Raw genomic sequence first — 25,034 nt, forward strand, 5'->3', positions numbered from 1 at the left:
AAAAAAATAGCGCCTTCCATTGGACAAATATAAAAATGAATTTGATGCGTTTACAATGGGTCATTTTTTTTGTCACCAGGACTTGTGTGGTTTTATTTTATTTTTATATATAAATATGACACACAAAAAAGAGATAAAATATTCCTTGAAATGTATTTTACAGAAATTATTTTTAGTTTTTCTATCCCGATAAAAAAATACATGTTAACATACTGGCCTCTGAAGGATAAAGAAAACCCAAATATTAAAAATTTGACATATATATTTTAGGCTGGACAAAATGGAAACAAAAAGAAATGTTTATATTTTTACAGCAAGACATTTTAAAGGAGGGTTAAGGTGGAACAAACAAGACCAAGCTTCTGCAATGATAGGTTTGACCAGTAGAGGGAGCAAGTGACAACTAAAAGCTTTTCCAGTTGAGTCACACACGTTCAGTGTACAGTACTGATGCGCAAAAAACAAACAAAAAAAAACTTTTAAATAGAAGTGACCAACTTGTGTAATGATGAATATGAATTAACACGTTAGAAAAGAGAACAGCTGCATAGGTCAAGTAGGTTGGCACACCTCTGGAGTACAGCATACAGAATATGTCAGACGAAGTCAATGAAAGGCAAAAAATCAAATAAACAATCTCTCAAATACACGTCAAGTTGGTATTATTTTAGGCCACAACGTGAGGTACACCTGCAAATGAGAATTTCTGGTCACTTTGCATGAATCCTGTGCTTAAAAAAAAAACAAACAAAAAACAAGGCTTCTGGTACAACCTCCCAAGGCATAAAATTGGCTGGTCAACTTCCTCGCCACGTGATTTATACTGAACAGCGGCACCGGAGGAAGGTTGGAAAATACTGGCTCGAATACGCTACCCAAGTACAGCGGAAGTGTCGTTATCTTTATATTATAAGTGTCGTGCTGTCTCGTGTACCCAATGCTGTGTCCGGTGACATTCTGTAACAAAATACTGATAAAACGAAGTGTACAATATTGCTTTTGACGAATGCGATAATGTTACAATCAGGCTTGTTATTAGCACCGAGGCCACAGGCACACTGATATTTGGCACGCTGTTTACAGTATAACACGGACGTATAGTCGCACGTGACAATGAGGAATACTGTAAAAGGTAAGAAGCTTACTGTAAGTGGCTCGAATGACCACCGGCGTGTGGACTGCGTCGTGTCTACGCGTCTTTGGCAACGTTTGGACAATCTACCATCTGTATCATGAGCACTTGAACACGTAGTGCATACAAACAGCGATATGGATGTCGACGTGAACAAGTGTCACCATTTGCTGTATTAAAGGGGACCTGACATTGTATAATGTCGGAAAGGCAGGACAGGTGGTGTGAAATTTGAACACAGTTTTAACTGGATCGAGACATGATTGACCAACACAGACATGCTTAATCAACCACTCCGCAATATCAACAGAATTCTTCGAATATGATGCCAATCTCTCATGCTAACATTGATATATATATATATATTTTTTTGTTTTGTTTGTTTTTTGCAGAGAACAGCAAGTGTGTAGGGGTGTCCAAACTTTTTCTTCCAAAGGCCTCCATACACAAAAATCAAATGACACAAAAGCCACTTTGACATTCTTCGACTTTAGTTAACATGGTAAAATTAATCCAGTGCAGATATAGATATACGAAAATTTTGTTTATATATATATATATATATATATATATGTTTTTTTTTCAAATAGCCTAGTGATGAAGCTAAGTGTCAGGATTTTTCCTGACACTTGTGTGGCCGACAGCCCTGTATCCCGCATTCAGAACCAAAACAAGATCACTCTGTACTAAGCTGACCTTGCAGTGGGAGCAAACAATTGCGATTCAGTTGCTGCTGTAACTAAATTCTTTATTCATTGCGGCGTTGTGAATAGAAATTTTGTGACTGTTTTAGTGACGTGATTGGGGGTGTGGATTTTCGATACCACTTTTTTCAGACTGATACCAGTACTAATCGTCACGCTTGAGAACTCACCTATACATTGTACCAATACCCCTAGTACTTTTGTTACATACAATTTCAATTAACATAGTGGCCTAATAGTGAACAAAGACCTTTCGTTCTTTCTGAGGCACGTGATGATTCGCCAATGTGTCAAAGCGCTGCAATGCAGCGCCAGCTACTGGCAAGGAGGACTCAATGTCAGATTTTTTTTTGCCTTAAGTATCGGTGGCTGGTATCGGTAGCCTTCAATAGTACCTGACACCTTGAAATAAGACCGGTATCGATACTCGCCCATCCCTAATTGGTGGTAAACAAGCGAGTGAGAGAGGAGAAATTTCTTCTTCTCTTCTTGTACGGTCTTGCCAACCAGTGTAGAAACTAGTACAATACAGGTAAACGACACAGGTCATCTTAATTTTAATATATGCCACAGGCTACTTAAAATGGCCCCCGGGCCGTAGTTTGGGCACCCCTGGTCGAAAGTGAGGAAATGACTTTTTTGCATAATCATTACCTTGTTCAATGTGAACATGATCAGAGACAAATTATTAAAATGTATATATATATATATATATATACACACACACACATAACAGGTCCCCTCTCTTTTATGCAACAGTATTTCCGTAACAGTTATGTACTCATCTGTAGAACAATACGAAGAGTTTATTGCTTCCGTCCTGACCTTCGTCCTTTGTGGTGAGCGTGTAAAGCAGCAGACAAAACCAAACTGCATTTTCAGCTGTGGCCGTCCAGCAGCCTCTTGTTTAGCACGGGCGCACTCACCAAATGAAATGAAAAGGCCTCGCTGCAATCACCTGAAGAGGAAATCATCCAAGGTCACTTGTTGAGCGCTGGGAGAAGGGAACAACAGATTTTTCTTAATCTGATGGACCTTTAGCTCTCTGCGGCTAATAAATGAAGGCAGGGCTGGCTGGCTGGTTTGTCTGGATGGAAAATTTGGCTTCACACATGTGCAAAATGCAGACAGGCAAAAATGGGAGGGAAGGAAAAAAAAAAAAAAAAAAAGCTCTGATGTAATGACAAAAAAAGCTCTCCGTTGGGGTCTTGCTTGAGTTCGAATCTTGACGTGATTGATTGAATGACTCGACTGATTTGACAGCGCCGTCTTGGAAGGATAATCCAATCCGAGCGAGTCGGGCCCTACAGGATGGACGACATGTTTTCGGGTTGGTGCGGCGGCAAGCGCGGCCCCAGCGCGTCCACCTTGTGCTCCCTCGCCGCCGCCCCCGGTGAGCCCCCTCGGGCCAAAACCACCATGGTGTCACCCGACATGTCGGCGAACTCGAAGGCGAACGTCCCGTAGAAGAGCATGATGATGACGCAGAAGACCCATTCGAAGATGGCCGAAGCGTGCTGCAGGGCGAAGCTCTCCTGGCAGAAAAACACGCCGCCTGGAAAACACCGTTCAGGAGGACGTACCGAGATTTGGAGACAACTACAGTTACGCAATCTGGAGTCAAGCCCCCAGCCTCACAATTGTCAGACGGTTGCGCTAACTAGTCGGCCTATTATTGTCATTATTTTCCTATATTTTAATGGCATCATTATTATATATTTTCTTTAAATATAATGTTTTTGTAATTATATTTACCTCCTGAGATTAATAACGTATGTCTAATTTATATTTTGATGTTATGATTCTTATTTTATTAGTGTATTTTATTTATATATTGCATTATTTTATTTTAAATCACATCACAGGATTATTAAAGTGTATATATATATATATATATCTTATATATTTTGTCATATCGCAATCCGGTAAATATTTTTTCACTGATTTATGTTCATTTTCTTTTAAATGTATGTATTATTTGATTTATATTTATGATATCATGTAATGTTTATTTTATAATGTGATCATTATTATTATGTTGTAGTATTACATCTTTATTCTATTTTAGTGACTACTGCATCATCCTTAGATGCATGAAAGAGACAAAATATGGCAAAGCCTCTACACTGTTGCAATGTATGATAAAATAAGATTTTTTTTTAATATGGCAAAAAAAAAAAAAAAAAAAAAAAAAAAAAAAAGTGTTTTCAAGAAGAAACAGTTGCTCGGAATGAAAGTGAAACCTCCGTTCCTACTGAGCTGAAGGAGCCCCGAAGGCGGCCCAACGTGTAAAGCAGCCCAAGAGGATACTGAGCACCAGGGCGACGAAGGCGAGTAGGGTCATGCAGAGCCGCAGGTGGGCCACGTTGTACTCCCCCTGCGTCTTGGCCAGCCGATACGTCAGCGCCGACTGCAGGCACACGAACAGCATACTGGTGGGGAAGGCGATGCCCGCTCCGACATAGTGGAGAACTTTGGCGTAGTCCACCTGGCAGACAGAGAGAAGGTGTTCCATCAGTGTCCTCAGAAGGTTTTTCCATACGACTGTGGCTTCCACCGCAGGATCCTCACACACCAAAAGTATTGGAACATTGACGCTATGTCTGCTTTCATATTGTCATTAATTAAATGGTATGGAAACCATTGTTGTCACACTTTTTGCTTCAATTCAATAGTCATTATGCTGCTCCATCTGGTGTGTGTGCCCCTTGGCCACCCGGGGGCAGTATAGTACAGACATACTGATATACAGTACAAAGAGACACAGAAGACGTCAACTTCCCCGCAGTAAATGCCTGTCCTTCCAATATCTGTTGCTTAAAGGATTACAACACCGCAACATCGATGCTAGTTTCGTTAGCCCATCTATGGCGTTTTGCTTCGTGCGTTTCGTCAGACAAATTGATTTGCTGTTTGGTTAAATAGACGCTCCAGCAGCCTTGTGAGGATAAGCGGTAAAGAAAATGGATGGATGGATATGAAATTTGTTTGTTTAGGTTTATAGTCAAATTCAAATGTTGAAAAAGTCTTTGGATAGAAAGATTTACGAGCGGGCCACACCACTCTTTAACGAATCTAAGGAAGGTAATGTTAATATATTAGTAGGATGCGGTTCATTTGGAGCCAGCTGTGACAGTTAGCGCGTCTACAAATGATGAAATGGCTAACGTAAGTTTGTTTGCGCTCTGATGTTACTTCACACAGCGAAGAAGAGCAGAGGTAGTTGCTCATTTTCTGAGAAATAAGTACCTTTACTGTTGTAAAACATTTTGATTTGACTTAGAAATTCAATTACTTTTATTCTTTTTACGTTAAGTAACTACAGCGTGCTTTCAGTGGGGAAAACCATTTTTTTTCGCCAAACATTTCCAAATTGTAAACTTTAGCGCTATATTAGCAACAACGTGATACCATTATTTTTGCTCACGGTTATCATCCAATCAAACTGTGCCCGGCTCAAGGTTAATAACGAACAGGTTTAACAGTGACGATTGTCGGCCTTGCCCATTTTTCTGAGCAAATCTGGGAGAACAATACTGTGAATACACCTCACACCACAGGTTCGCGATGATCAAAGCAGCCCCGCCTTTCAGAATTCAGACGTTTCTCTGCACCTTGTTCACAACTTGCGTCTAAACCAACGGTGTGACCGTGCGCATAATTCTGCAAGATCATTGGAGCGACAAGCAAGACGCTTCGGGGTTCTGAGCTACTTGCCCGTTGACCCAGCGGGAACATGCTGAACATTCCTGTGCACAAGGCTAATCCTTGAAGATTCACAGACAGTGTGATATGAAATGCAGGCTTGTCGTTTGTTCTTAACGGAATTTCGCAGGCAAAGATAAACCAACGCTTTCACGTCTTTCCAGCTTTATGTACAGTGCTTAACAAATTTACGATGCAATGCAAGCGTCATGAAGTGCAGACTTTTTACTTTTTAAATGAATGGAATGTGGACTTTCAAATCAAATTGGATGGACCGTCAAATCCATGGATAATAGTTCATTTTTTTGCATGAAAATCATTTTGATTAAAGAGATGCTACATACTGGTGTATTAACAAACATCCAACCACTACTGGTATTCACACTACTATTCACACCACCACCATCATTACTACTACTACTACACTACCATGACTACCACCACCACTGTTACCATCACTACTCCTCTTTTGGATGGCCTCTATACTGAGATACTGTACAACACACGAAGGATATATGTCTTGAGCAAAATGATGGCTTTTCATTTTGTTTACAAGACAATGTGATATGATATTACACGTCCAATATTTAAGTGACGGCATGATAAATTCATCTAACAAAGAAGAGATGCAGTACTACATAATTAATTCACTGGTGTGTGAATTGAAGAGTGTTTTACATGTGAGCCTGCTGCTCGGTGTCCCAGCCTGTGTGACTAATTGTGATCATTAAGGGGGTGAAGGTGTAATGATGCATAAAGCCCTCACTGCTCTACTTACCGAAAGTGTGTGTGCGCGTCTGTGTGCATTTACAGGACGCCATGTGATGTACAGGGTGTTAATGGACACAATGATGCATTGGGCAGAAAGGCAGTGCCGGTGAGAATACAAATCAAATGCATCTTAACTCATAAATCTGCCAACTGCAGAGACTATTTCAGTGGTGTCTACTTCATGTTTCTTGCTAAATGGAGTCATTCTTTTTGTTTTGGCTGAAAATCAATTGCAATTTTATTCACTTTTGACAAATATTACGAGCATTTTTTCCCCCACCAAATCTCTTCTTAACACAAACTGAACAGTTGTTTACAATGGTGCCTCGAGTAATGACGTACTGTAATTAAATAGAATGTAAAGAATTAAACTGTTTTTGTCACACTTTTTGCTTCAATTCAATGGTCATTATACTGCGCCTTCTGTCGTCCGTGCCTTGGCCACAGTATAATACAGACATATGGATACATAGTACAAGGAAACAGGAGAGGATAAAGAATATGCCTGTGAGTATTGTTCCCGTATATTATCTGTCTATATGTGTTCGTCTGCCGTTTGTGTTCAAATATACTGTATGTTCCTTGATCTTATATTTATAGTGTAACACAGGCACATAAGTCTACGACGTGGCCTGCAATTAAAATGAGTTTGACTATCTGGGGGAAGAAAAAGAAATAAGACTTCTGTTGTCATGTCTGCAGACTGCCTTGAGTTTGTGTTGACAACAAGCTGGATAAATAACATTTATATAAGACTTTCTCCTAGTTGTCCTTCAGCGTTTGGTGGCAGCTGAGTCACATCATGTGAGCCAGGCAGGCATTCAGATGTTTTCGACCCGCCCGACCGTATCACTGAATGCCTCAATAATTCACAGTTACACAAATACCATATTAATAATATTACACGCTCTCAGTACTCCAAATAGTTTCCAGTCATCCAATTATGACACATAATCGCATAATTCTCCCATCAGAGAAAAACGGGTCGTAGAAGTCATTATCTCAGTGCATAGACTTTCATTCACAAATGGCCATTTAGGAGTTAAACGCAGTTGCTGACCAAAACAGCAGCACTGAGGCACGTAACTGTGAACTAAAGTCTGATTGTGTGTTGTATATATTCCACTACACTATGTGGAGATGGCATCATTAATGACGATTAGTGTTACAGTTTAATCTCACGTGATCGCTCTGCAATGTTGTGTGCGTCCAATTTTGTTGCCCCCGTCTGCTTTGGTTCTCGTCATTTCTCTACATTTGTCAACAAGTTAGTTTTATTTACTTGTAAACTTCAGTTTTAATTGCCATACACTAAATTGTAATGTTGCTTAATATTGTTCCAAAAAATACATTTGTACAAATTAAGGCCTCCCCCATCTGTGGTTGAGTAAAGAGGTGGAGAAAATGAAGCCATTTACAGAAGGATCTTAACAAATTAAATGAATATCATAATTTTAAAAAGCTCATTGTCTTCAATAGTTCAAACCCAATTCCCCAAAAATTAAAATTGGGTTGTTTTTTGTGTAATCTAATTTCCTGAGACGTGTTTTGCTAGTTGTTGTTTGCTAGTTAGCTGCAACAAGTTTATTGCCACTCCCCATTGAAGTTTACTGCAAAACTAAACATAAATCAGAGGAAATTAAATGTTGCGTACAGAACCAAACCACATAACTTATTCTGTTTTATGAACGTCTGCTAGCTTAATGCGAACACATAAAGCAAAGCACCATAGATGGGCTAACAAAACTAGCATCAATCTAGCGGTAATTATCAACTTTTCAACAAGTTATATGTGAACAAACGCAGTGGCCGTACAGCATACAACAATACTCACGAACATACAGTATATTCTTCTACCTCTGCGAAAAACAACTTATTACTGCAGCTTAGTTGCGGTGATCTTCTGTGTTTCATCATCAAATCCACATGTTGTACTGTATGTCTATGTATTATACTGCCCCTGGTGGCCAAGAAGAAGGCTCAATGCCACTGAAATATCATGATTCACAAAGTGTTTCATTCTTTACATTCTATTGAATTATGTTATTACTGTATGATTGAATAAAGTACAATACTGTAGGTGTTATTTTTCCTATTGAAACTAACCTTTTGTGGGTGTTTTTTGTGGGGGCTGGAAGAGATTAATGACATTTTCATTCATTTCAAAGGAGAATTATGGTTTGTGATAGGAGTGGAGTTACGAGGCAAGAGAAAGGCTACAAAATGAAAATACACTGTTGGAAATAATTTTACACAATTGAATGTAACAAATAATGCACAGCTGTGCTTCTGAGAACAGACTTCCCCCCACTGCACATACGCACTCACATTTGATGTATCAGAAAGCAGCAACGGCGCTCAAACAGCGTGATGACGACGTTCAAAAAAGCCACGCTCCCCAGCGACGTGCTTCATCCATTTATGTCCTTCCTTGCCCCAACCGTCGGTCTGCCTGACAGCGAAAGCCCCCGTGGCCACGCCACAGCTGTCCCGCCAGCCAGCACCTTATGTAACAAACTACAGCAGGCGACAGCGTGGGATACGTCATCACACATCTGCTGCCTTTTTGATCAATGTTTTCCTTCACACTGTCCAAACTGTTTTTTGCCCACTTTGTTGCATTCCGTGATGGAGTGTCACTATTTATCCACCATCATTTACATTAGACTTCACACCGACTTTATCGGCCTTATCAGTATCGGCCGATAATTAGCATTTTATGCTGATCGGCTTTAATGTCATAATTCGCCGATCCGATCAATGGCGTCATTGATCGGCTCAGCAAAAGACATTTACTCCGCGTCGCCATCGCGCAGAGTATATTTGAATCCAAAAGCTGGTTTATTTTTAGCCTTGTCGCGTGTGTTTTGGCGTAGTCCTGTAAGTATCTGACAGCCAATAAAGTTATTTTAAAAAAAGAAAACATGTCGGGGGTGTGGAACAGACAACATGTAATGCCCAGATCAGACCATAAGACAAATTTACTCTTTCACGATTGCACTGTCAGACTCCTGCAATAAAATCTTGTATTCCGATACCAGCGCATCCCGTTTTTTCAGATCACTGGGCTTCATCGTGTCAACGCAAACGCGACCGAATATGTTCGCTGCCATGGTGACGACAACAATAATGGATCGCGCCATGTCTTTGTAAGAACAAAATGGGGAAAAACGTGTGTTGGTGGTCACCGGTGCTCAGGACAGGAGAGGGCGTTCGTTTAAGGCTTGCTTGCGGTATGTTCACGTACTTTTAATACGAAACGGCTCGCATGCAGGCAACAAAAACGTTATGTAGCCTAGCAAGCGAGTGCTATCGCTAACGGTTGGACGTAAACATGGCGCCGTTTTGTCGGATCATGCTCTAAAATTTCGATGTGGGTAAAGTAATTTCATTAAAAATAAAGTAATTTAATTACAGCCATTTAGCACCCATTATTTCTGTCGTGTAATGTTGGTTTGACCTGACTGATTAGAATACACGATCTGACTAGAGCAGTGATTTCCAACCTTTATGGAGCCAAGGAACATATTTTACAATTGAAAAACCAACAAACAAAAACGTCACAAAAAGTGGATACATTAATTACTGTATGTACTTCCTGCCATATAATAGAAGACCATTCATTTGTTCTGTCTGCCACTATTCCTCACTGACATAAATAGAGGAACAAAGACACATGATTTATTGTAAATATAATTTTTTGAGCAATTAAGTACACAAGTATTTACGTACAGTAAATGAACAGGTCATTTAAATAGACACATTCCTCCATCATGTGATCGGATATCGTTTTTTTAAACTCGCTGATCGGCCCCAAAAATCCTGATCGTGTAACGCCTAATTTACTTCAGTATTTCCTTCCTCCGAGCATGTAGAGAGTGTACGCCAAGTTTAAGGGGCTGTGTTTGGTTAAAGATGGAGCCTTTCAGCGTACGGGTCTGCCCAAAAACTCCTGGCGGTCGTTGCCAGACTCCATGACTCACTTCCCCCGATTTAGGCTCTCGTGTAAAGAAAAATGCTTCTCCTGAGAGGAGGGCCCCAAAGGAGAACCGGGAACCAGGTGAGGCTTACTGACCCCACATCACTTTACTTCAGTGGTATTTGTATTTTACATCTATTTTTTTTCTTGCTGACTTCTTACTTTTACTCCCTACATTTGAAAACTTTTAGTTAATTAAAAGAGTTGAATCAGTACATCACCTTTTCTTTTAACAACATTCAATAAACGTTTGGGAACTGAGGACGCTAATTGTTGAAGCTTTGTAGGTGGAATTCTTTCCCATTCTTGCTCGATGTACATCTTCAGCTGTTCAACAGTCCGGGGTCTCCATTGTCGTATTTTACGCTTCATAATGTGCCACCCATTTTCAATGGGAGACAGGTCTGGACTGCAGGCAGGCCAGTCTAGTACCTGCACTCTTTTACTACGAAGCCACGCTGTTGTAACACATGCAGAATGTGGTTTGGCATTGTCTTGCTGAAATAAGCAGGGGCGTCCATGAAAAAGACATTGCTTGGATGGCAGCATACGTTTCTCCAAAACCTGTATGTAACTTTCAGCATTAATGGTGCCTTCACAGATGTGTAAGTTACCCATGCCATTGGCACTAACACAGCCCCATACCATCACAGATGCTGGCCTTTGAACTTTGCACCCATAACAGATGGTTCTTTTCCTCTTTGGCCCGGAGGACATGACGGCCACAATTTCCAAAAACAATTTAAAATGTGGACTCGTCGGACCACAGAACACTTTTCCACTTTGCATAAGTCCTTCTTAGATGAGTTCGAGCCCAGAGAAGCCGGCGGCATTTCTGGGTGTTGTTGAAAAATAGCTTTTGCTTTGCATAGTACAGTTTTAAGTTGCACTTACAGACGTAGCGCTCAACTGTGTCTACTGACATTGGTTTTCGGAAGAGTTCCTGAGCCCATGTGGTGATATCCTTTACACATCGATGTCGGTTTTTGATGCAGTGCCGCCTGAGGGATCAAAGGTCATGGGCATTCAATGTTAGTTTTTGCCCTTGCCGCCTACATGCAGTGATTTCTCCAGATTCTCTGAACCTTTTGATGATATTATGGACTGTAGATGATGAAATCCCTCAATTCCTTGCAATTGTACGTTGAGGAACATTGTCCTTAAACTGTTCGACTATTTTCTCACACACTTGTTCACAAAGAGGTGAACCTCGCCCCATCTTTCCTTGTGAATGACTGATCAATTCAGGGAAGCTCCTTTTACACCGAATCATGGCACCCACCTGTTCCCAATTAGCCTGTTCACCTGTGGGTTGTTCCAAACAGGTGTTTAATGAGCAGTCCTCAACTTTCTCAGTCTTTTTTCACCTGTCCCAGCTTTTTTGGAACGTGTTATAGCCATAGCATTCCAAGTGAATGATTATTTGCTAAAAACAATAAAGTTTATCAGTTTGAATATTAAATATATTCTCTCTGTAGTGCATTTAATTAAATATAGGTTGAACATGATTTGCAAATCATTGTATTCTGTTTTGATTTATGTTTTACACAACATCCCAACTTCATTGGAATTGGCATTGTATAGCTACTCATAAAAAAAGTTAAGCACTGCCATGGGGGGGGGGGGGCGGCGACGACTAAATATATACTGTTGTCTGTTCCTATTAAGGAATAATACAAAAATAACTCAAAGCACTTGGGAATTACGAAAAAAAAAAACATTTTTGTGGGTATTTCATTGTCAGCACAGCATGTGAAGTGTGTTGCAACAGCATTTTGTTTGCGGGGGCTACTGCCTGCTTTTAGCAAAGTCAAAAGTTAATTCAGTTTATTTTGCTACATTTCCATGTTGTTCTATCGCCTTTTTTCCACATAAATCGCAGATGGGAATTTCATTTAACATTCCCGCAACACTCTCTCCCTCCTCCCTGTGTGCCCATCTTTCAAAGAAGCTCACAAATGCACGACATCCATTGAGGCACCGAGCCAGCGCTCCAAATATTTTAACTAAGCAGAGATTTCTTCTAAAGAACTAACATCTACAGAGAAGCGGATCGAAACAACTCCATCAGAAAGACTTTGATAACATTAACGGACTCATCCTCGTGAAGGCAAAATAAGTTTGCATTAGAGAGGGGATTGCGAAATGTATATTTAATGCTTAAAAGGAGCAACAGTCATGAGCTTGCCTTTGACTATAATTAAGAAATAATGAGATGATCATAATCCATGCACTCATACAAATATACAGTCGAATTTAAAACAGTTAATTTAATCCCTTCCATGTTGACTTCTAAGTCGAATTTCAAAACAAGTTGTGAATTGAATTATTTTGTTCTAGGCACAAATTATTGTCATCATAAAACCTTGAAATACAAAATTGCATGCGATTAAAATCTATACAATTAATTCTCACATATTTTACAGATTTATGATGATGATGATCCTACGGCCATCCTAGAAGCCCTGAGCATATTTGTAGTCATCAAATTGGGGTACCGTAAAGATGGAATAGTCATCGAGGGAACTGAGGTCCTTTTTGTAATCCCTGATTTCTTTCTGATGGGCCTTGGAACTCAGCTACCCAAAGAAGCTCAAGTACACGTGTGAGTGTTTTCAAAAGGTATTTTTGGAGCTTGATGTCAACCAAAAGATGTCCTCAAAAGTACATGAACTCGATGTCTGTTTCCATGCCACATGACTTGGTTAGGTTCATGTACTTTAAGTCATGAATTTTCTAAGATGTCCACTTCTATACCTTCTGTGACTTTCAGCTTTGTTCCAATCTGATTATGGCTCGCTGTTACACTAAGATCAGTGGCCACTTCCCTCTGAGAACATCCTGTTTGAAGCTTCATAATGTCAATTGTCTCATAATGTCACAATAGACAAGATGAAGAGGACCGTATAAAGACAACACTGCTACTCACAAAAGTTGTATTTTTATACTGTATATAATTAACTATATTTTTATAATAATTGTACTAAGTGCAATCAGCATGTTGCATGATATATATATATATATATATTTCCTCCGAAGGATAATCCACTTTCTTTCTGGGACTCTTACAGCCTGTCTCCATAATGCCAATCAAGTTATTTAAAAAAAAAAAAAAAAAAAAAAAAAAACAATAAAAAAATAAATAACATGTCGGCGGTGTGGAGCAGACAACACGTCTGAGACAGACAACACGTGATGCCCGGATCAGACGACAACACAAATTTGCTCTTTCACGATTGCACTATGTCAGACTACTGCAATAAAATCTTGTATTCCGATACCACCGCATCCCGTTTTTTACGATCATTGGGCTTTATCTTGTCCACTCAAATGCGACAGGATACACTCGTTACCGTGGCAACGACAACAAGAGTGGATCGCGCCGACGGTATTATGAGGACAAAAATGGGGGAAAACGTGTGTTGGTGGTCACCGGTGCTCAGGAGAGGACGTTCGTTTAAGGCTTGCTTGAGGTATGTTCACTTACCTTTAATACGATACGGCTCGCAAGCAGGCAACAAAACATTATATAGCCAAGCAAGCGAGTGGTAGCACGAACGGTTGGACGTAAACATGCCGCCGTTCTGTCGAATCATGCTCTAAGGTTTCGGTGTGGGTGAAGCAATTTAATTAAAAAATAAAGTCATTTGATTACAGTAAGTTAGCGCCCATTATTTCTGTCATGTAATGTTGGTTTGACCTGACTGATTAGAATACACGATCTGACGAGAGCAGTGATTTCCAACCTTTATGGAGCCAAAGAACATATTTTACAATTGAAAAATCTCACGGCACACCAACAAACAAAAATGTCACAAAAAGTGGATACATTAATTACTGTATGTACTTCCTGCCATCTTATAGAAGACCATTCCTTTGTTCTTTCTGTCATTATGCCTCACTGGCATAAATAGAGGAACAAAGATACATTATTTATTGTAAATATAAGTTTTTGAGCAATTAAGTATATACAGTAAATGAACAGGTCATTTAAATAGACACATTCCTCCATCTTGTGATTGGATCGGTGATCAGTTATCAGTTTTTTTAAACTCGCTGATCAGTGATCGGCCCCAAAAATCCTGATCGTGTAAAGCCTAATATATATATATATATATATATATATATATATATATATATATATATATACAGTGTGCCTTTCAACTCCTGTTGAAGAGCAAGTTGTGCATAAAGTTCATAAACATTGAACAGTTGTACAGTTTATGTAGTGTCTGTATGTGTTTTGTTTATTTTCTCATACCTTGCACTTGTAACTATTTTGTATATGAAATCCCAATAAGCCAACTTAATGAAAATAGAAAAAACAAGTTGATCATACTTAAATGAGTAATAGATATTTTTTTCAGTGAGTAGCATCTACTCATGAAAAACAATTTAATAACTCAAATAAGTAATTAATCTCAAAGGCTGAAAGATTAACCATTGAAATATGAAACAAGTTGACTTTACTTGAAAATTCACACATTTGAAAAGTGCAGTTGTCTTAAAGTATTTTTATATCTACTTGATAATTTGATGCAATTAGTTGCCTTACATTTTCTAAGTAGATGGAGCTCAATATTTTTTTGAGTGCAGACAGAGTAAAAAGTTGTTGGAAAACACTTTTTTTGAGAAATATTACTCCATAAGATTTAGGTTGAACTCCATTTTGGGCCGATTCAGATTTATAGGTTTCACTTTCGTTTGTAAACTGGAGCATTTGGCTTATTGAGCGTACCTGGAAGTTGCCCACCATGATGAGTCCAGCGGCACAGATCCAGCCTGTGGAGAGACTCGCCGTGTTGAGGACGCAGTTTTGGTGCTTCTCAATAACGTGGGCGTAGCGAAGCAGTACGATCACCATGACTGTGGAGCAAAGAGCAACATAAAGAGATAGTTAGGGGTCTTTTTCTAGCACAGGGGTCCAGCAAACACTACCGGGTCATTGATCACTTGGTACTCAATACATTTTAACATTTACTTACGTGAATAAACTGACATTTAAATGGAACTACTGTCTCAAATCACTCCCAGATAGGCATAACAATGAGCTGTGTTAAAATAAACATACACTCTCTCAAAACGTTAGGGATTTTCGAACCTACAATGCACTATAACCTTTACAGGTGAACTTAATTTGACCTTATCTAAACTGAAAACACAATATAAATACATCACAGTTGGGGAATCCAAGCTCTTGCAACAGCAGTTTTCAAAGTGTGGTACGAGTACGTAGGCTCCCTCTAGTGGTACACAAAAGAAACACTCAATTAAATGTTCAAACTGCATGATTCAACCTTTTTTTTTTTTATTCAGTACAGTACATTTGTTCATTACAGTTCAGTTCTATTAAACTTAGAAGTACAATTAATTTGCATTAATATTAAGAATTGCTTGCTTTCCAACATTTAGATACAATATTTATGTATGTGCAATAATACATTTTAATCAATATTTAAGTGCATTTTTTCCCTATATTTAAACACAGTGGTAATGTTCAAACTGCATCATGTTATGGCGGCCCTGCCTCATTTTTGATAAGTACTAACCTACTTCGCAAATATTTGAATGTTGGTCATTCTTGTGGTACTTGGAGAGCAAAGTATCTATTAAGGTGGTACTTGGTGTAAAAGGTTTGAGAACCACAGGCCAAGCAGATGCATTAAAATAAGGGCAACCGCTACTGTATGAACACTTTGTTACCCCATCGAGTCTGGCTTTAATTTTAATGTTGACTCAAGCGCACCTCATTTTTGCCAAGAAGCAGAAAAAAATAAATAATTGGAAGCGGATTGTAAAATTACCGGAAGTGGAATTACTCTTGTAAGGCGGGAAAATTAGATGGCGGGAAAGTGTGCGGCGCGTGGGGTTAGGATCTTACATTTAAAATAAAAGGTGCAGGGGGTTGGAGTATAGAACTGTAAAGGGGGCAGATGACTGTTGATGGGCTAATGGGCTGTGACTCGGGGGCATTGTTGGTGTGCTGACAAGCAAACCCCCACTAGTTTGTCTTTGTCTGGAACCTTTGCAGCTCCTACACTGCTGACGCAGGCTGACCAGCCTCTCGGTAAAAGTGGGCCACGGAGGAGAAGGGACAAGGAGCCCCTGGTGCCTTGACAGGGAGCCCATATATTGTCCTCCCAGACTAAACTGTTGTCACTGTTTCTTTGTGGGAGCGGGGGGCGGGAGGGGATTGGGAGGGCGCTCGCCGCCAAACCAGCGTAGTCATGGCAAGCGTGGCCACGCAGAGGAAGCACTTCACTGTTCGAAGTTGCCCACGCTCGTCTCCGCTTTTGGCGGGATGGGGACATGTCAGAGCGGACATCTCAATGATGCGGCGCGTTACGTAAAACCAGCACAACCTCTGGGTGGAGGACTACTCTATTATCATGTTCATGCTATACTGCAAGTTTACGGAAGCCACTTGAAGACTCAAGAAGTCATAACGCAAAAATAAATACTGTATGTCTCTGACCACAGGGAAGAGTGTTGTTAGCAACCCTGCAAAACCCGAATGGGTAAAAAAAATCCATCCATTTTCTGAGCCGCTTCTCCTCGCAAGGGTCGCGGGCGTGCTGGAACCTATCCCAACTATCATCATAAAAAATGAAAAAAAATTACCATACTGAATGCACTGAAACTCAACTGCCAGTGATTGTTACTTCTTTGCGCTTGTCTTTTACACCTCTGTAAATCAGACCCCATTATCTTCACTAAACATGGACTGTGCTATCTGACTACAACTGTTTTCTCTTATCCCAAGAAGATGGTCGTCTGCCTTCGTCATCCTCTGATTTAATCAAGAACTCTCCGCCCCAACCATAATCAACAGCAGTGGCGGCTGGTCGAATTTTCTCCGGGGGGGATGCTATATATTTAAATTTAATTTTACCATGCTTATATAATACTTGGCGACGGCATCGCTCTCCATTATCGCATGTCACACATATTCAAATAGGTGTGTAGTTTTACTTAATATTGTGAGAGTGATTATCTTCTCTTTGCGCTCTTAAAATGTTTGTTACAACATCTTCTGTATGGTTAATAAAGGGTTGATGACAGTGACCTATTTGAGCCTGGCACTAAACTTATTCCCTTCGGGAAATTATTTTTTTTAATTCAAACAACTTTGAAGTCAGTGTCAATACAGGAGTTTCATTAGCGTGCACAATAAAGAGATGTTACGAGGGTAATGTGGAAACAAACCACCCCCCCCATAAAATGACTACCAGCTTTGAGAAATCAAGTGAAAGCAAAACGTTTAAAGCAGATATGAACAAAAACAATTGCCAAAATAAGGTTTAGTTGAAACACAATGGGCAAAATACACGTGTAAAATATACACATGCAATCATTTGATAGGAATGTAAAAGGTAATTATTCTGTTCGTCTCATCAAGCTTGATCTTGTGCGTATTTGTAGGCTACTTTGCATGCAGTCACGGCAGAGTGCTTTCTGTAACAATCATGGAAAAAACAGCAGCATCTCCTTGTAAACAAGCTTGTCTTTTTTCCCCCCCTCCTCCTGTATAAAATGGGAAACATGCTGTCTCGCTGAAGGGATAACTAAGGCAACAGCGGTTTATTGCATTAGATTATGGCATTTCAGTCTCTCTTCTCCAGACTGGCCGGCTGTGGACCTTTTTCCATCCCTACAAAATGAGTTTTTAATCATTACAGATGAGGACGTTTCAAATTGCTGTCATTAGGCACTTATGTAAAATGTGCAAAAGATAAGAAACATTTGGCCGTTAGATACATGTATCATCCATGTTTACATTTTTTGTTTCGGTGGATTGATTTCTCTTGGGTGTACTGGAGTAAACGTCATGCTGACGGGTTACAGATTCCTTCAGAATTGAATGCACAGTATGCGTCTGTATAGCAAGCAGTGTAATTGACCTCCATCCAAAGGCTCTGGACAAGCTCTTGCCTTGTAGTCTTAACTCGATTTATGTGATTAAAACAGAGACCGTGTCCACATGATGGAAAAGTTTTTTAAAAAACTTGGATTATATTAAAAATGGTGGGGCAAGAAATGCATGCTTCTACATGACTACATGTGGTGAGCAAGGCCTTCTCTACTGGCCTTAACTAATCCGAACCACTGAGTGACAATTACAACCTAGATTCTAATACCAGTATTTCTTCCATGAAACCATATTTCAACATCTTTGTGTTTTCATGTTAATCTGTGTAATCTGCCCAGGACCTTCAAAATTTGAAGTGACAAAACATCTTGACGCAATCACGGTTAGACTCCTATTTGAAGAACTGCGAGAGTGATGTTATACGATTCCCCCGATTCTTGACAGCTAGAGACTACGAACAGGCGCTAAGGAATACTTTAGTCTGTTTGAATAGGTTTTAGTGCATTTGAATATGTTTAAATTTGTTTACTGTGTGTGAGAGAGATCAAACCATACCAAAAAAAAGTATTTGTATGGTCTCTCTATATCCCACATTTTCACTGGGGTCCATCTGGAACGTATGCCGCAAGATAAATGAGGGTTCACTGTACATTATACCAAAGTTTTTAATGTTTTTAATGATGTCAAGGGAATGAATGAAAGCACTTCTATTGAGAAAAAAAAAATTGGAACAACTTGGAAGTCAACCAGCATCAGAGAAATTGCGCTCAACTTTGTAGATTCCATGGAACAAAGAATGCCTTTGATTGGATAATACTTATCACCTTTACGTTTGTATTGGTCAAAATATTACATTTCCCTAAAGGTTGCAGTTACAAACATTACATAACCTCCTGTTGGATGGCAAAGAATGGGACTAATTTATCATGAACACACGCACATGACTGAGCTTTGATCACCTTTCAAATGGCGATCCAAACCAGATTATACGCTCTCTAACTTTAGGAAACCCTGGTCAGGAAGTGGCGTGCTGACTGAAACATTCAATACATGTGCTTTGTGTCACGCTGCAACAGCACAGACACTGTCGTGAACAACCCTGCCGTCACATACAAAAAAAAAAAGTGAAAACATTACAATTGCATGCTCCCACAAAAGGACCGGACCACACCTTCCAGTTAAACAAACCCCACTGTTCCCCACCAGGGGATTCGTTACACCCCAAACACACTTGCATTCTCTCCCACTAGAGGTATGCAGAGAAATAATACGTGCATTGTCTTTGAAAAATTTTACGGCAAAGAAAAAAATAGCATAAACGGAGTAATCGCTTCATCGAGTTAACCCCCGGAGCACATAAATCAATAGGCTAAGAAGCTAAAGCGCCGATTATTTACAATAGGCTCTTGTGCGGCTACATACCACGTCAACTTAACATACTTTAATGCAGCCGTAGCTACTTGCGCTACGACAAGTATTAACATGGTGTAACTGTAATCAGAGTAAATACAGTCATAGAGAAGCAACTTTTATGGTCGTCAATATTTTTTGTCTTTGCCAGTGCAGAAAAAAAAAAGATAGAGCAAAACGAAGCAAAACACTTGTGGGGCTCAGAGTTGTCAAGTTTGTTTTCATCGTGGATCACATTGTATGTATGGTTGCCCTCGGTGGCCGGTTATAACAGTGAACCCGCATAAAGTCCATGCCAAAAATCACTGTTCTGAACGTACTGAGGTTTTACGCTCAGGGTTTGGGTAAACATTGGGCACAGTAAAGAAAAGAAATGCAAAACCAACTGCTTGTCTGAAATGTTAAATGAATTATTTATTTTTAGGGAAAATGCAACAATGGTAGTTTGTAGTTTGTTTTCTTAAGGCTGGTTAAATGGCAAAAAAAGTTGCATTTGCACCACGCTTTTTTTTTTTTTTTTTTAACTAGCCAGAAAGCTGAACACCACTGTTTGTTTACTGATTAGAGAACTAGAACGCAAGGCAGTTACACTTCTTGTCCCTCACCTAACATATAATACGATTTCCCATGCTTTATTTTGTCATTTTCATGACGGATAACTACTTTTGAAAAGAAGCAAAAACTGTGGCAAGCTTTTACAGGCCACATAAAATGATGTGGTTGGCCGGATCTGGCCCACCAGCCTTGAGTTTGATACGTGCTTTGGATGCCCACCCAGTTGAAGTCCTCCAGAACTTGCTGATGTCACGTATGATGATGTTTGGACTCCAAGTTTTGTTTAACTTTTGCTGCATATTTTACCCCAAAATTATGGCGGAGCGCCATACTGGAGTTAAGGGCGTCCAACTTTGAAAGAGCCACTGTACTTGGGTACAGAGAAGCGTAGATAGAACCCACTGGTTCTCAGCAATGGCCAGCTGTGGCTAAAGTAATGCACCGACAACAACAGAGTCAATGTTGTAAATTGTACACATTGCATGTAGATGAATGTATGGCTCAGGGAGCAGGCCATTTCCAGCCAATCGGAGGGAAGAGACTGTCTGTAAATCGCTGAACATGCGACTCCTCGTGAATAAACATGGGGAAGAACCAACCACACCGCCCCACCTCCTTACCCTCACACACACACACACACACACACATATATATATATATATATATATATATATATATATATATATATATATATATATATATATATATATATATATATACACACACACACACACACACACATACACACACACAAAGCATGTGTGAGCCACAGCTGGGAACCATTAACTACATGAGGGCAGTCAGTACCAGTGCTTAGCACAAGGAACAGCACGTGTAGACAAACAAAAAAAAAACGTTTGGACCGGCACATGATTTTACATCATGTCATGCGTATTTTCCTTGGGTCTACGAGAGTACACACTTTTCCCGCACGTGTGTACATTTGTTTTTTATTCATATGGCGGGAATGGGTTCTCTGTAACATTTATTTGCTTCCTGGTAGTTTGTGGAACCAGTGTAAGGTACACCATTTGTTGTTTTGCTGGATAAAAACATCACTACTGAACTGTACTCGTAAGACTGTATGATCATTGTTGGGAATTAGCAAAAGTCACAAAATGATCAGGTAGCGGTGGGCGACCGGCTAGCATATGTGCCTCACAGTTCCGAGGACCCGGGTTTAAATCCGGCCTCGCCAGTGTGGAGTTTGCATGTTCTCCAAATACCTCCGTGGGTTTTTTCCAGTTGCGCCGGTTTCCTCCCACATCCCAAAAACATGCATGGTAGGTTAATTGAAAACTCAAAATTGCCCATCGGTGTGAATTTCAGTGCGAATGGTTGTTTGTCAATATGAGCCCTGCGATTGGCTGGAGACCAGTTTGGGGTGTACGCCGCCTCTCGCCCGAAGATAACTGGGATATGCTCTAGCACGCCTGCGACGCTAGTGAGGATAGGCAGTATGGAAAATGGATGCATGAGTTAAATCTCATACTTGAGAATGTCAGGCCAAGCACTTCCTCACTGTGAAAGTAACTAAGAGAAAAATAAGTAGATGTGTAAGGCATTACAAACTAGAGACAGCGATATTGTAATAAGCCTAATTACTTCATAATAACAGTATAATCGCTGCAAGGTGGACGTAATGGATTACATTTGGGAGGTAACTTGCAAAACACTGGATATGCTTTTGAAACATAACAATTCATGTTTCTATCAACTAGAGGATTTGATTTTTGTTTAGGCATGACTACAACAGACAAACTAATCGCTAATGACGGGGAGTGATTTTGTGTCAGCATATACATATGCCTTACCCATGAATGAGCCTGTGCTGCAGATAAGGCTGAAGAAGCAGCTCTCAGGCGGAAGTGTCCCACATTTACTGCAAAACAAGAGAGCGCAAACTTTAATGACATTAATCAGACATTAAAAAAATACTACAGTGAACCACTGTAACGTCCCAGAAGCAGCTGCAATAGGTGAAAATCTTCAATAGAGACAATATTTAAAAAAAAAAAACTTTTTTTTGTTTTACCACTCACAAATGCTTTAAACACATTTAAACTAAAAATTTAAACGTAGTTTGAAGTTTTCTCTCTGGTCTAGAATGCTTCAAGCAGCCACTTGAAAGTTATTCTAAAACTGACACATAAAAAAAGAGAATGAAACGTATATTTAAACACCAAAAATTTCAAACAAAATGTCTAAAGAAAGTCGCTAGCTTAATGCCAACTTATCACATGAAATGCCACAGACGGGCAACTATAAAAAGTATAGATTTTACTGTAATTATAAACCTTAAAACAACTACTACTTTTTTACTCAATTAATATTACCTAATTACAAAATCTGCGGCAATTTTTTAAATCCCTTCCGAAAACTCACTTTTACAGACTGGTTTCTGTGTGATATCGTCGTCTCCCCTTTTTACAAAAATACATCAGCCTTCCCGTTTTCAGTCCCTGTTGTTGGGTTCTTGCATTACTTTGTTCCTTCAATTGGTTTTATATGACATATCTTTTGACAGGTGGTTTATTTTCTCTTTGTCTCTCGTTTGTTTGCGTATATGAAGCGCCATATAGTGGGGCTTGACTGTATATGAAATAGAGTGACTCTTCACAAACAGTGTTATAGAGGCTGCTAGGATCTAAGGTTTTTCCACACACAGCTTCTCTTTCTATGAACAACAGCAATTGTTTTGTTGGACGTCTGCTAATAGAGACCGGCTGTCTGTGCCCGGAGCTGCTGCCCACCAAAAGCCAACTCAGCTGACTGCAGTCACGTGTTCTTCAGTTCACACAAAGTCAAATACAGTTGTCCACTGTATTTGATACTTGACTTTTTTTATTTTATTTTATTTTTTTAAACTAAGAATTAACTCAAGTTTCGCTTTTTTATTTGGCTTTTTTTCTGCAATGCCACCACAGAAGTGCTCAAGTGCTGTCAACCAGAGACCCGGAAATGTAACCCACTGTGACGAGGCTGCTCAGCACAATATGGCTACACTAAAACAACAAGTGGACAATAATTTACAGCATTAAAATATTATTTTATCTTACATAAAGTGAGCTGTGTTTAGTCATTATGTGAAGAGACTCACCTCCCAGGCACACACAGTAATCTCCCTCTGCATGTTTGTAACCACCCTACCAAGTTATGCAACCACTTTTGTTTTTTTATCTTTTTTTTGGGGTGGGGGCAATTAGTGGTTAACTCCTTTTGACACTTGCATGACATTTAGAATGTGTAAAAGTTTAAAATTGCCTGTTCAGTTTATAAAGGTTCTATGGAACAGATTCATTTAATTTCTATTATTTTAAATGGCACAAAAGTGTGAAAAAATGCCTCAGGAGTTCCACTCTCCGTATTATCACATGACCTGATTTACGCATGTTTGTTTGTCGAAAAAAAATATGCATTCAAATTTAGTGAAGGGTTGTGTTGTGAGCTGAGAACTTTTGGGCCAGCTATGTCTAAATGTGTATTTTTACATTGCAGCTGGCTGTTCTGGTGGCAGTCTGTCAGGTGGATTATGCAAGAACTGGCAACCTTATTTTCACCAACTTGGTGGAGGACTCTATCATGGGCCAAGAAAAACATGTTCAATTTAAGAGAATTTCAGACAAGTAGCCCCCTTGTAGTTTCATCTCTGTTCATTTTACCTTTATTTGGAGTCTCATATTTATTTTTAATGACTTGAGGCGTGATTTATTGCCTTTTCTTGAAAAGATTTCACCCAGACATGTTACATAAACCGCAGAACTATCGAGGGTCTAACTAGCCTTTCATGTTCAAAAATCAAAAGCCAAAAAGTTAAACAACACAGCGAGCGCCTTGGTTTGTTCCCAAAAATGTAAACTGACTCCTCCGCGAGTGTGTGTTTACATGGTTGCGTGGTGCCTGGCTCTGCCTCCACAGCGGCAGGCGGGACACTTCAGCCCCAGGTCATTTTCCTAATGCACGCACGCACACACACACCCACGCACACACACACACACACACACACACACACACACACACATGCATACAGTACACGTGCATAAGGAGAAGTGTCTCCTTTAATCTGACATGACTTTTAGCCACAATCCGGCCACTTGGGGGTGGGACGTGAAACACAATGGTCTGGTGTTCCTGTTTTTAATCATCAGACAGACATGACGGGGGAGAAGGGAAGGGAAAATGTGCAGGAGCCAGGGGGGGGGGGGGGGGGGGGGGGTGCAGTCTCACTGACCTGATGAGAGGTACGTTGTCGAGTGTGCAGCATAACGTTGGCCCACTCTGCAAATAGAGCTCCTCTTCGCACGATTGGTTGTACAACCTGGAACAACACAGGATCACTCATTTTTGTGACATCCACCTTGCCTTCACTGTATTCAAATACACTACAGTCATCCCCCCATTTATTGCAATAGATACGTTCCAGACCTTTACCCACGAACCATAAATTATTAAAACAATTTTTTTAAGTATTCTTTCACAGCTGCTCTCACTCTCTCCCTGTTATAAAATGGGAAACTATTGTACAACATCACTTTGTGGAAATGAAAAGAAGACTCTCTGGCTCATAAAGTTCTCCAAATAAGAGGCAACGAATGCTTGCGTCAAGCTGTCACAATTTAGGATCGCCCATCTGTCTAGTAACCGTGGTAAATATTTGGTAGCAATCGGACAAAATCACCAGGACCATGTCTATGTAGATTGTTAGTCATCCAAGTCATGGTAATCCATGCCGCTTAATCAAGCAACTGGACTCTTCTTTCTTGTTTAAGAAGTTTCACTTCTAATCCAAAAGGCTTCTTCAGTTCTAAATGTCTACATTTGGACTGTCCCTGTTTATGTCTGGTTGTGCCCCTAGGTTGATCACAACAGTGTTGTTGTTTTGCCAGGTGTGGCTGACGAATGACCGTT

General features: G+C 39.9%; 1 protein-coding gene across 3 annotated transcripts in view; it reads right to left on the reverse strand.

Annotated features, from left to right (window-relative positions):
- zgc:154058 (Transmembrane protein 150A-like) overlaps nt 1-25,034 on the reverse strand; it is a 36,906-nt gene that overhangs the window by 3,190 nt on the left and 8,682 nt on the right. For 2 of the 3 annotated variants that reach the window (XM_061689991.1, XM_061689992.1), the window contains exons 4-8: nt 24,358-24,444; nt 21,941-22,008; nt 15,030-15,157; nt 4,147-4,324; nt 135-3,391 (exon numbers count right to left, since the gene is read on the reverse strand). In XM_061689991.1, the coding sequence (XP_061545975.1) occupies nt 3,141-3,391; nt 4,147-4,324; nt 15,030-15,157; nt 21,941-22,008; nt 24,358-24,444 (712 nt within the window). In that variant the 3' untranslated portion in view covers nt 135-3,140. Of the gene's footprint in view, nt 1-134; nt 3,392-4,146; nt 4,325-15,029; nt 15,158-21,940; nt 22,009-24,357; nt 24,445-25,034 lie in introns of those variants that run through there. The other variant, XR_009769445.1, reaches the window with a different exon arrangement.

This window comes from Phycodurus eques, chromosome 11, assembly GCF_024500275.1.
Source record: "Phycodurus eques isolate BA_2022a chromosome 11, UOR_Pequ_1.1, whole genome shotgun sequence".
Classification (NCBI taxonomy): Eukaryota; Metazoa; Chordata; class Actinopteri; order Syngnathiformes; family Syngnathidae; genus Phycodurus; species Phycodurus eques.